General features: G+C 36.8%; 1 protein-coding gene across 1 annotated transcript in view; it reads left to right on the forward strand.

Annotated features, from left to right (window-relative positions):
* Nucleotides 1-339: 339 nt before the first annotated feature.
* The window catches only part of LRRC28 (leucine rich repeat containing 28), a gene marked incomplete at its 5' end in the record, with an annotated part of 42,340 nt that continues 28,709 nt past the window's right edge, over nt 340-13,970 (forward strand). The window contains 3 exons of the mRNA XM_008943966.1: nt 340-380; nt 3,036-3,073; nt 3,824-3,961. Of these exons, the coding sequence (XP_008942214.1) occupies nt 340-380; nt 3,036-3,073; nt 3,824-3,961 (217 nt within the window). The remainder of the gene's footprint in view (nt 381-3,035; nt 3,074-3,823; nt 3,962-13,970) is intronic.

The raw sequence follows: 13,970 nt of genomic DNA on the forward strand, positions 1-13,970 counted from the left end.
TCAACTGTATTTGAAAACGTTTTGAAAAGTTCTGATAATCCGTCTTTTCAGCCTCAAGAGTCCAACTGCCATTTGGTTGAGGACACATTAATGTCACTTCTAGGCTGTAGTTCTGTTTCACTAGCAAATTTCTTGCCCTGGATACAGCCCAGATGGCACTGATGGAGAACGTGCAGTCTGGGCAGGTGGACACAGGGTATTGTAAACAAGCTCCTTGTTGCCCTTTTGCTGTGACTAGTTGCCGACATGTTTTAGTGTGGTTATTAAAATGAATTGGGTACACAGTATGTGTGTCTGCTTTTTGTTTTGAAACCTAAAAAATCTCTAACTCTTTTTCAGCCAGAAAACCTTGCACAGAAGCTTCCAAACCTCGTGGAATTGTGAGTTTGTGTAGGCATTCTAATATATTTTTATTATGCTGATCCTTCTTACCTTAAAATAATTCTAGAGTGTATTGCTTGTACATAACCTACCTCTTAAGCATGAAGGGATTTCTTGGAGGGCAAAAAAGGGTCTCCGTTGTTTTTTTTCTTTTTAGGGGCAGTATATTCAGATGTATTCAGTGAATATTTTTAACATTTCTGTTGTTTATACAAATGTTTACACTGCTAAGGAGATAAACTACTTACTTCCTAACTCGTGTGTCGACTGTTGTCACCCTGATAAAGCACTGGAACCTCCAGATGCACTGCTCAGATGGTTGTGACCGAGCCAGAGTAACAGGTTACTGCCTCCAGCCCATCCCTAGCTGCCATTTCTATCCCAGTTTCTAGAATTACTGTTATTTCAGTCTTACTGATTGCAGTAATAAGTTGTTGGTTTGTTTTTTTTTTTCTTTTAACCAAGGCACAGGTTGTCAAATAGGAGCAGGAAGGGGATAGTAACTATGCAATGATGGTTGCTGTAGGCAGAGTAGTTGATCCAGTCTTGTCCACAGAATAGATGTCATATGAACTGTATTATTTGCACAATTTTAAGCTGTAAGCCCGAGTCAGTGTTTTCTTCCCTCCTCTTTTCTTCTTGTAAGGTTATGATTTCCTTGTGTGGTAGGATTGGCAGTGGCAAGGTTAAAGGGTTTTCCCCTTTTAGCTCTTTTGGCTCACTTTCAGTTGAGTAACTGATGGGCCATTGGTTCTGTTTATTTAATGGAAAGCTCCAGAGGGGAGGAGTTGTGTATCTGAGTAGTGTAACACATTCAGCTCTCTGATCTTGTCATCTTAATTTGGCCCTTGCAACCACACCTTTCTGGTACATGCGACCACAGTATCATTGATCTGTTTTGTAGGTCACTGCGGTCTCCAACTTGCCTAAGAGACAGTCTTGTCTCATCATGCCCAAGTCTTGAGAGAATGTTTATTCTCTGAAGCAGCAAAATAAGTATTTTTGTGTTTGATATACTTAGTATTTAATGATTTACCATGGGGCATGAGGAAATCTCCATGTTATCTGTTGGTGCTTTTAGGAAAACCTGTATAATTTACAGCTTTAAATAATCTCTTACAAACAGTGGATTGTAGGAGTCTAACCTAATTATTTGGGGTTCAGTAAGCTTAGTTGTACCACCATTATCCCACAGATTCTGGTGGTATAGAGAACTGCAGTGGGCCTGGGGTTTCTCTAGCTCTAATAGTACAGGTGAACTTTTGATCAGAGAGCAAGACATTTTTGTTGACAAAGAAGAGACCACAAAGTAAACATTTATTAACAGAATAAACCTTTATTTAAAGAAGAACTTCTTACTGTAGCTCTAAATTTTGAAAGACCAACGTAACTGATTTGCATTTTCCTGAAAGTTACAGCCTTAGTTATTTCACTATGTAGAATTTTAAAACTTCACTGTTTTCTGTGTTTCTTCCTATATTGTGTCCCTCATTTTGGGATACTAGATGTAGATCCTCATAATAGACTTTTTTTTAGCTTGAGTGAAATAGTTCAGAAATATTTTCAGGAGCTGCAACTAAAATGAGTAGGAGAATTCTCATCCTGCAGTTATAGATAAGGATTTCTACAAACATATCTGCTATCCCTATGTTTATTAGATTTTTAGTGAACTTTAAATGTCTGCAGTTTTTAAAGGAGCAGGCTCAGATGCTTCACACAGTTGAAATATTCAGCGTGTCTTTTTCCTTGTTCTTCCTCTATGTCCCTGAAAAGATGGGCTCCTAGTTTAGGAAATGCTATATGAGTAGAATGGAAAAAAACCCCACGCTGTGCAAATAATTTTCATATGTGCTGAAGCAATTAGACATTGAGTACTTGCTGTTCCTTTACAATCAGATATCAGTATTTGAAAATTCTGTTCCTATTATTCTCTACCAGACCCGTTCGTTCGCAGCAATGTTGATTGAAAACTGAAATGTGTAGAGTCTGAGAATGTTTTTAATGTTACTAGTAGTACTGGAAGTGCTACAGCAGAGGGTGCTGAATATATTCTTAGTGAGAGATCTGGCCACCCTTGGTAAGGAGCTAAATGACTGTGTGTTAGATTAGGGGTTTCTTTTGAAAAATGTATTCTAGGGTTGAAAACCCACTTGCACTGAGCAAATCATGTGCTTGTTTCTTCAGTCAGTAAAGTTGTGAGAGTTTGTGTGGGGCAAAATGTTTGTAATTGTGTAACTTGTGTGGGTTTGGGCTTTTATCTTTTCTTGCCCAGCACTTACTGTGGAATAACTGGCTGATCAAATATGGTTCATTCCGGTTATTCTATATGCTTTAATTTTTCCTTTTTGTTTTCATCTTATGGCTCTTAAAACTAAAGTCCATTATTATTGTAACTGTGAATGTTTTGTTTTAAATAATTGTATGTTTAGATGTATGTATTCTTTTTTTATGCTAATCATTTAATAGTCTAAGTGAAACTTAAGTAGCTGTCTATTGCCAGTTTATGCAGTTTCCACAGCTTTTGTGGTCATAGAGAGAAATGGCTTTGAGGGTGCTCTTTCAGTCTGAAATTGGATATTTTGCAAACTGATAATGTAGCAGAAGTCCTTGAGGGTAACAGGTGGTGTCCTCTGCTTTTTTTCTCCTCCCCCCAGGTACCTTCATTCAAATAACATAGTTGTTGTACCTGAAGGTAAGTAATCTACCAGCTCACAATAAATGGCAGGAATCATAAAATATTCATTTTTCTTCTTTGAAGAGGCCTGTTTTTCCTTTATTTTCCCATAAAACATTAAAGATTTTCATACAAAATATACCAGTGTAGCTCTTTGTTGATAATACCCTTGTCTATGCAATGTTCAGTTCTTTTAATGAATTCTCAAATGCACCTAAATGCTGTTTGCTTCAGTTCTAATTGCGAAAAGTGAAAAGGCTAAATTGCACTTAACTACTGAAACAAAAATCTGGAGTGTCTTCTACTTTCAGCCAGTTACCACACAGAACACTGTGCTGGTTTAGATCCTGACAGATTTGTATCTTGAAGTATCAAGAACTTGGACTAGTTTCTCTTCCTTGTCTTAACTGTAGAGTTGTGTGCCCAGCTTCAGGAAAGTACTCTAAGGATATAAATTGGATAGACTCAAAGGAATGGAAAAAGTTATTTCAGAGCAGAATCACCTGAGGAGAATGTAGAAATGGGAGTATTCTGTACATCAGTCTTGTTTTTTTTTCCTCCTCCCTGTCTCACTGCCAGCAGTACTGTTCGCTGAGCAGAAAGCATTTCCACAAATTATGTCATTCAGTTGTGAGACCGGCTTTAATGTGTCAAAATGTGCTCAGACATAGGTGTTAGGCACTGTGGCTTTTTATCCCCTCATAGTCCTATTAAGATTTTAACATTACTGTTGGGTCACATTCATGTTTTAATCTGTTCTCTCACAAGCCATTGGCTCCCTGGTTAAACTGCAGTTTCTGGACCTGAGTGACAACGCCCTCGAGATCGTGTGTCCGGAGATTGGCCGCCTGAGATCCTTACGTCATCTTCGCTTGGCCAACAACCAGCTCAAGTATTTACCTGCAGGTAAGTACAAATGCAGGAGGGATTACAGCAATGACAAATTCCATTTGAACTTAATTTGCATAGTGATCTGCTCCAGGTTTATTCCTATCTTATGGCTGAAGCACAGTACAACTTGTGTTTAAAGGCTAGGCAGGAGTTGCCGCTGTATGTATTGTACTAAATCTGCTCCCTTGTTGAAAAACCCATGCTGTTCATACATGTTTCTGGAGAGGGAAAAGTATCTGTTCAACAGTCTTTGTCATTGTATTGAGAAAACATTGAACTTCCCTGAGAAGACATAAAATGCCAATGACAACTGACATTGTCATGAAGTGCAATTTCTTCCATTTTTCCAGAATAGAAAGAATTCCAGTCCTTCCTTACTTCTTGCCCAACAGGGCCATTCTTGTATTTTCTGAAAAGACATATGTCTAGTAGGTTTGCCTATGGCAGTTCTACCTCACTATGACAGTAAATAACAAATGATTGTCTTGATAGTTTATAATAAAAAAGTAAAAATTATTCCAATTAAATGTGACACGAAGTCAGAGAATCTGGCCATGGGCAGATTTTGAATGATTTGGTTTTTTCCTTCTAAATACTTCGATAAGCAGACATAACTGATTACTCTTCTTACATTGCCCTTATATCTTTCCAGATGAGATGATGGTAGTTTAAAATGTATTATTATTTTTTTCTCTGGCATATTTGCATTTTCTGATCAGCAGAGATGACAAAAATCTAAGGCCAGAGTTTAAAAAAAATGGTCTAACAATCTGTCAGGATTAGCTTTTGGCTCTAATTTTAACTAACTTCTGAATGTGACCTTCATGTGTTTGTAAGGTCACATGGCTTATTCTCAAGAAATATATTGCAATTGCTCCTTGAAGTTTTGGGTGCAGAAATCTAGCTGTCCTTTCCTTGTATTACTCTAGGCATAATAAGCTTAATCATCCTTTGACTTCTTATTATGATTAGAAAGAAGAAAATTTATATGACTATGTAAATGCTCTGAAATGAAATTAGATAAACCTGTTAAACATTATGACCTAAGGCCAATAAAATTTCCATCAATTTTTAGATGTCCTACATTCAAAAGAGAGGAGTGACTTGAGTGTGCTTTATGTTCCTCAAAGATAATTTACCTTACCGGGCTGTACCATGAAAGAAAGACTTGTTCAAAGAACAAGTGACACATTTCCTGCAAAACTTCACACATTAACTTAAAAAGGTTCCAAAAAAGACTTTCAAAAGGATAATTTACATTACTGAGGAGCTGATTTTGAGTCTACCACGTTTGATTAGGAACTGCTATCAGCCACGTAGGCATGCTGATTTAATTTCTTTGGTACTTAGCATTGTCCCTAAATGGTTTAGTTTTGTGTGCATGAAAATTTTGTGCACATAGAAGTACTATTCCTGTTGCCTTCTTCTGAATTGGAGAATCCAGAGGTGTCTGGTCCTTCTGGTTTTTGCTGGTATCCTGCCATCAGTTTACAGGTATGCCATTACTGCCGTTGTTACTAATCCTGTCTGTTCAGAAGCTGTCACAATCAACGTGACTGGATCTCACTGGATGTCATACAGCTGGAGTGTTATCAGTTGAGCAAGATTAGACTTTTCACTTACACTGGAGAGTTTGCTTACTGGGGACTTTATCTACTGCCTTGAGTGTTTCCTAAACAACACTTCCTGAAGAGGGCTTCCAAATATATTTTCAGTTTTTCTTTGTGAAATTGTACAAAGATTTCAAAGATGACTTTGTAACAAAGTCTTTGAGTTTGAAAGTAACATTTATGTTCAACAATTGAAAAAATAGAGCAAAATAGTAAGTTTTGATGAATTGTTTTATCTTTAATTATATCAGTAGCATCAGTCTCCGTAACAGTGTTAAATAGTGTTCTGTCAGGAGAGCTAGCAAAATTAATGAAACAAAAATAAAACCTGGGATGAGATGTGATTTCACTGCAGTACATCACTGTGCTAATGGATTTCTTTACAGTAGATACTGCACTGTGATGCAGGGTGAGGGAGACAGCTCTTAGTCTTAATTTATAATAAGATATATAATTTTCTATATCTATGTTATCTATATAAATTATAGCATATAGTTTCTACTAGTGCAGCTTCTGCAGGATTTGAAGACCTGCATTAAAAAATAGCTTTCAAGTATAGGTGATAGTCATTTATGGAAGTAACTTTTCAGAACTCATGACCATGATTTTCTTTGAGACTTTTTTTGTGCACGTCACACGCATTGCAGTGAACTGTTTCTCACAGCAGAGGATCCAGTTCAGAAAGGCTGATCAGTATTCGTCTTGTGTAACCAGATAGGTCAGCTTGTAGCATAATGATGTCATCACATAAAAAGCTTACTTGAGAGTTGTTGTCCTGTCATTCCTCTTGTCTCTCCCCAGTGTCTGGTGTTATGAGTAAACCTTGTTTTTTGTTGAAACTAATGCATGTCGGGGAGGATACTCTTGGTAGTATCCTTAATCAGTTGCTAAAAAATGTCTTCATGACAACTGCAGAACAGTTGGATGATAGATGTTTGCCATTAAGGGTCTGAACACCTACACTTTTGCATTTTACATTTTAAGAATGATTCTCTGTTGTCTCCCTGAATTGTGATTAAGAAAGGAAAGAAACAATGCAGTTAATAGCATATATTTGTTTATTATCTGTTCTTATTGTTTTTTGTTCCACAGTTGTGCTCTTACATTCATTTTTAGTATTTAAGATTTGCTTTATAGAAATCTAGCATAACTAATTATAAAGCTATTGAAATAATATGCATAGTGAGGCCCTATAAAGATTTGTCTTCACTGGTTGTAGACATTTTTCAGACTCAGTTGAGCCTGTGCTGCCGTTTGCCCTCAGTGTTATGGGCAAGATTTTAGTCTAAGTAGCTGTTTTCATAAAACTTGTGAGAATTTAATAAGAAAGACCTCTCTTCTAAGGCTTGGTTATGACTGTCCAGATGGTTTTAAAAAGTTACTTTAAGGGAGGAGGTGGTAGAGAATGATGATGATAAGTGGAGACAGCATGAATATATAAGCCTTAGTTTCCTGAAGAAATGAGACAACAGAGGACTGGTGAGGGGGAAAAGGGCATTAGGTGAAGCATGGAAATTGTGTTCCTTGGAGATTAGAAAGCACTTTCTATCCTGTGGCACTCTTGTAGTGGAAATGATAATCCTACTTCTGTACTTAGCAGATGCTGCCAACTCAGTGCCACCCGTGGATAAGATCATGTACTTGGGCCACAAGGGACTTTGTTTAATTGTGCACTACCACAGAAACAATGGGACTTGCATCAAGCATCATTACATTATTGGGAGAATTGTTGAAAGGTGACTAAGCTGAACTTGATGAGAAGTAAAGGAAAAAATTTGTCGGGAACAAGCATGTTGAAATTGAAATTAATATAAAATGGCTGGAAGAAAATGCTTTGTGAAATTCTCTTAAAGTCATGTTTTGAATATGCTTTGGATAAAGTTAAGGAGACCAGCTCCTGCCTGATGCGGTCATCAGTATCTAAACTCTGTGGTAATCAGAATCACTAACAGAGAGACTGTCTTTGAGAGGAGAGTTGATTAGGAGTTGCAGGTAAGTAAGCAGATGAGATTTAATATTACCAGGTTCTCCTGAGCTTTTTTTCATTGCAATGCACAGCATATTTTTTTGTCTGCAAACCGTGCGCCTTGTAGTGCCCGTCTTTAATAATTTCTTGGTTCTTTCACTTGGCTCTGGTATATGGAATTCTTGAATGTGAAGTAAAGTTTTGTGAAGTTTTCTACTGTTTAACTGTAACACCTAAATTTTCTAAATTCTTGAGTGCCATTTAGAAATATGTCATGCCAGAGATACTATTTGGAAAAATCTTAGCATTGCAACATAAACAAAAGCTGGTTATTATTCATGTTGTTACATTAGGTCACATAAAAGCTTGACTTACATCTGATAGTATGTTTTCATAGTAGCTTAACTTTTTTTTTTTAGAGATTTCTCTTTATTCAGAGAGTTGATGTCTCAGTTTGAGAACTGTAGAGTTAGTCCTGTCTGAATGGGAAGTTAATTTTCTGAATATTCCCTTATGAATGAATAAATAGAAAGTTTCCTTTTGCTTTTGATGTTTATAATGCATATGAAACTTCAGCTCTTATTTCTTAAGAAATTATATTTATTTTCTGTTTGTGTAAGAATGATTGCATCATTTGAAAAAAAAAAAAAATCTTTTTGTGAGATGTAATGGAAGAAATTATTCTTCCCTTTGGGAGTCCCAAAGCCAAGGTTATCTCTCAGTTTTGTGGTGTTACCATTTAGATCTGATTTGACTTAAGCTTTGGAAACTTTTGATGTTAAGTGGTGGCTTTTCAGGTTTATGTTTTGGTCTTGTAGTTAGCAAATCCACATTTGGACAACAGCTGAATTAAAAGAGGCTTGGTTATACTCAAAGTTGGACTTAAGTTTCATGTTTGCCAAGGATTAGACTCTTTATTGCACATTACTTGAGAGATACTTCTTAGAAATGGCAAGTTCTAGCATCTTGTTCTAAGATTTAATTAAAAATGAGGTTATGTTTACTCAGCACACGTTGGAGTTAATTATAGATTTACTAAAATGAAAAGCTTAGTGTTTTGCCAAGTCAAGAGCAAAAACCAAGTAATTAAACAAAGAATAGGGTATGGGTTATGATCCTGGCCCATCTTTTGGCAAAGTTCCCTTCAAGAAAGGGGTGTGGGGGGGAAAATATCAGCAGTTGTCTTTGCATGGGCTGGGCTGAGTTTCCCTTTGTGTTTGCTGTTAGGCAACTCTAAAATCTGAGAGTTGGATGCATTTATTGGGGGGAAAAAGAAAAAGGGGGAAAAAAATCAACACAGCAGTCAAGTAATACCACACTTCATGTAACTTGTATGGTGCTGTTTCTTTAATCTGTGAAGTGAAAGTGGAGGTGACTGGGGAGCACCAGTGGTTGCTGTTGCTGGTGGGGGTACAGATCTCTGCAAGAGTCCAAGGTAGGTTTAGCAGATGCCTTTTCTTCCCTGTGCAGGGAAGTGTGTTGCTTCCACTTCACACTGACATTTTCGTGTTGTCTCTGGAGACTTGGGCGTATTGCAGCCACTTGTTGCTGTTTTGCTTCATTTGGGTAGAATCGGCAGGAAAATTTGTTCATCTACTTTTGGGGTTTTTAAAGTGCAGACCGCAACAATATTTAGGGGAGATTAATAGTATATACACTCCTCATTTCATATCTGTTCAAATCCTTTCCATTTTAAGGGAAAATGTTTTAGAAATATAGTTGCTTTAAACCTCATTAAAATACATTTGAGGGCTTATAAAACTTCATCTTCAAAGCAGTTGAGAAAGATCCTGTGAAGCAGATAAGGGAGTGTTAGCCTCATTTTACAGAGTGGAAAAAAGTGTTTTTAACAGAAGCCATTTGCTCCAGGCCACAGCAGGAGTCAGTGTTAGCCAGAAATAGAATTTGGGTGTTCCCATTCCATTTGTTAAGACCACACCTTTTTGAGGTTGATCTTATTTAATATTGGGGAGGATTGAGTCTTTTCACCGGTTACTAGGAAATTAATAATTATCTCTCCATAATTAATAACCCTCTTAAGTTAATAGGAAATTAAGAGCAGTAGGATCAGTGAGTTTTTCTAACGGAAACAACTTGTGCTTCCAGAAGGCTGGAATAGTTCATAAAGATAAATTTTGAAAAATATAACTTACAGACAAATATTATATAGTTTCTCTTGCATAGGTAATTTTAGTAGTAATGACAAGAAGAGTTAAGCTGCTATTAAAATTATAAGTCAAACTATAATTGCTGAGTACTACTTTGTCTATTTATAAAGTAACCCTCAGACTCTTAATTGATTATTGCTAGGTCTGTTTTGCTTAGGAATTTGCTTTGCTAATTGGTAGCAAGAGAAACTGAGACATGAGAATGGCATATTTATTTCTCTCACTTGAAGTTGCTATCAAGTACAATATCTGTATTTACTATTCATACTAGTATTTCACCAGTAAAGACTTCTTGAATACCCAACTTGGTAATTCTGAATAGAGCTCAATGTAAGTGTTTCAGTAAATCCTCATTGAAGGCATATAAACACAACTTCTTCCCTACCTTCTTTTCACAGTAGATTTCCACTGATCGTGGGCACAGCCTGCCAATAATGCTATTCTTATTCTAGACCCTGGCATTAAAATATGTAGTCCTAACTCATTTTTTAAACTTGTTTTTCATATGAGGGGGAATAAATTTGGCTGCATCCTCCCCACCCCCACTCACCTTCTGCTTTGATTACTGTCTCTGATATTTCATAAAGATCTTTTTCTTTGTTGTTGTTGATTTGTTTTAATAATGTTGTGACTTTAAAAGCAAAGGAACAAACTGATGCAGACCCTGTTCTTTTTTCTGAGTTGGCATAACCTTAGTCCACTCTGCTTTCCTAATTTAGTAACATGTATAAAAATATGCACGACGGGACAGGTTTGGTACGCCAGGCACCCATCCAGGACTGTGGTGTTTTTAAGTAAATGGACTTGTGGGGATTTGAGGAAAACATAGATTAGGTTACATGAGCTTTGCACTCCAGAAGTATGTGACTATTTAAAGGAGCCATGGAATCCTAAATAAAAATCTTTTTGTTATTATTCTAATGGGTTGTTTTCCTTGAAGTAGGTTGATGCCTACTTATTAAAATAAGTTTTTCTTTGCACAGATCGGTAAAATAGATGCTCTGTTTAATTAATTTCTAGGTTCAGTTTACTGTATGAAACCAAGAGACAGTGTACCAAGGTTCACATTAGCTATTAGGTTCAACAGCAGCTTTTTTTTTTATGCCAGCTTGCATGTTATGGTGTTGGTACTTTCACATCAGGATTAGTAAGACTTTAGTAATTATGCTGTATTAATGTAGAAGTACAATAAAGATAACTGATAGTATCTTTAAGACATTCTTTGGATTTCTAGGAGGAAGAGATTTTTACATCTTTTGATCTTTTATAAACTCCAGTACAGCCTTGTCCTGACAGCCTGCAAGGACTGAAATTTTAATAAGAAAAATTTCCCCATAAAGTTACAGGAGAGAGTCATCTCTGAAGAGTTAGGAATGAAATGGCAACGTGGATGGCTACTGATTGTTCGTGGACTTTATGACCTTGGTAGAGGTGACCAAGGCACAGGGTAGTATATTGTACTAGTGGTATGGATTTCTTTACAGATTAGCTTTCATACGTGTCCAAACACAGTGGTACCTATATAATTAAAGGATGTTGTTTGTGTGGGATTTTGTAACGGAGTCTGCCTTGCTCAAACATTTGGTTTGAGTTAAATTCTCGGGAGGACGAGTACTTCTGAGTGCTTTAAATTTATGGGCCGGGAAGTGGAGACAGAATTAAAAAAAATTCTATTAAATTCCTGGAAATTTTCATTAACTGAAGTTTTTTCTGTATATCCTCACCGGTGTGTCAGAATGAGTCATCTTCTTTTGCAGAGCTGCTCACTTTTCTCTTTTTGTCTGCTTGACCCTTCTTATGGTTATTTTTTTCCACTTGCCCCCCTGTTGAGGGACTTTTAAAAGCTGGTTTGTTGGTGTCATACAACATTTTTTAGTATACCACAGAATGTGCATAATGTCACTGGATGCAGATGGCAAAAATAGTTATATAAACATATAGTCAGAAAAATTGTAGAGCTATATTTTAAACCTAAAATGCTGTTCCAATGTATGCTCTTGTTCCAGTACTTCTTCCAGACAGGCTTCTATTTGGTGTCCTGGAACTGAAGTATTTCCCATAACTAGCAGAAATGACGTTAGGAAACAAAATCCAACAAAACTATCTCTTTCAACAATGGCCTGTGGTATTCCTCATTATGGTGATGCCCAGCAGGTTCTCAGAAATGCATGTGTTGAGTATGTATGTGTTACAGTTACATCAATCTGAAAACTAATGGGAAACAGTTGGAAGAAGCCATCATTGTCTTTCATTGAAACATTTAAATTACGCATTCAAATACTGATTTGTGTACAAGGTTTATTGAACTAGAAAATTCCATCTTAAAATTTGCTCTTCTAATGTAATGCAAATGACTGGAAAAAGTATTTAGAAATGAAGCTATTGCAATGATTGTGTTTTTAGTTGGAAAAATAAATTGTGATATGGCTCAGCACATTACATTTCCAGATACTTTCCAGATCTATGTTTTATAAAATTACAACAACTTCTGTGGCCATTAAGTATCTGGAAAACTGATCAGGGACAATTTGAAATGGCATTGAGGTTTTGTGTTGATAAATTGAAGGCTAAAATTTTGTTGAAGCAAAAGCCTGATGACCAAGTGTTTGAGTTCACTGATATTTATTTTACAATATTTAAAAGTAGCTCAAAATTGTAACATAACTTTGCTGATTTTGATTTTTTTCCTCTTACATATATTAGCAAGCTGATAATGATTTTGGATTAATCACACTTTTTTTTAGGTCCCTACTTTGGTTTTGGTGATGCTTTAATTTGGAAGGAATCTACCTGGTTGAGGTTTGACTGGTTTTAAAACCTTGAGCAGTGTGCTCATGTCATTATTGAGTTCCTTAATAGATCCAAGAGTGTCTGAGAGTAGGGTGCTGTACATCAGCCTCTCAGAGCATGCTCATTCCATTTGAATTCTTTGTATGATCTGGGCAGAGACTGACCTTTAAAGATTCCCTTTTGATGTGATAATTTTTACTGGCCACAGAATGTTGGTGAAATTTATGGTGGAATTGCATGTCTGAACAGTGACATCTCTCACAATGACATCATGTGTGCTCTGCTCACTAAAATACCTTTTCATTATTTTGTAGACTGAAGTTGATTTTAGAGTGGAAGACTCAGTGCAAGGCTATCTGTGACCTGCTGTTGCTCACCTCTTTTTTAATTTTCAGTTTTGATTTCTTCTGAAGCATCAAAATTCCAGATGCCTATGTTTTTAGTACTTTGAAACTGGTTTCTGAGATGAGCCCATGTTGCCATTTGTTCCCTACTTCATGTGAATGTTAACTTGCAGAGTCTGGCCCTACCAGCCCCATACTTTTCCCCTCCTCCCCCCTTGACTGTTCCTTTCCTTCTCTGAAAAGGAGTCAGTAAGAAAGCTGGTGAGGTGTAGGTGAAATCAGGACGGAGCAGAGAAGAGCCAACCTAATTATCACCAGTGGTGCTCTCAAGGCTGTTGTGCTTCTGGCTTTGCAGTACTCCACTTGTGAAAATCTGAATCCTTGCAGGAACACGTATGTTTTCTGAGCTCTGGGCCATGGGCTTTCCCCCTGGTAGCTGTCTGCCTCAAGGGCTTTTAGATAGGAGATGAAGGAGTTGGAGAGCTGCTTCTAATCGTGAGGTACTTGGATGATTCCAGCATTCCTGAGAGCACAGGAGCAGATTTAACTGGATTCTCTATTGTTAAAGAGATTTTGTACTGCCTCTTGGATCCTGGCTCCTTCTGCTCTTCAGCAGTCCTTGATTTCTCAAGTCACTGTAAGCCTCATTTCTCCAGGGGTTTTCCTCTTGTCTGTGGGGGGTGGGCAGGAGTTTTGAAGGTTTTGAGATTACTTTAAGTAATCATGGCAAGCATTCATCTGAAGCTTAAAACTTTATCTAAAATATAACTGTAAAAATAGAATCGTAGGAATTTTACATATAACTGTAGAAGTGTGGTGGTTATGTTGCATGTTCTTTATGGCTTTTTATTGAATAAGGGGTCTTTCTCATTTCAACACAGTTCATTAAACATAAAATTGTATAATATTTTTGTAGTAAACTCAATGTGAGATTTCTCAGTAAATTATTACAAGACAGATTTTAAGAAGTCTTGCATGGCCACATAACTTCCCAACTTCACTTTAGAAAGTCAGCCAGCCATTGCATGTGCAAAATACTAAACTGAGAGGAATTTAAAATGAAATATTGGTTTCAGTATGAGAGTGAGAACAGGTCTTTAGATAATAATAATATCAATAACAGGGTAATGTAGAAATGCTGCTCCC

The sequence above is a fragment of the Merops nubicus genome, unplaced genomic scaffold, assembly GCF_000691845.1.
Source record: "Merops nubicus isolate BGI_N331 unplaced genomic scaffold, ASM69184v1 scaffold21017, whole genome shotgun sequence".
NCBI lineage: Eukaryota > Metazoa > Chordata > Aves > Coraciiformes > Meropidae > Merops > Merops nubicus.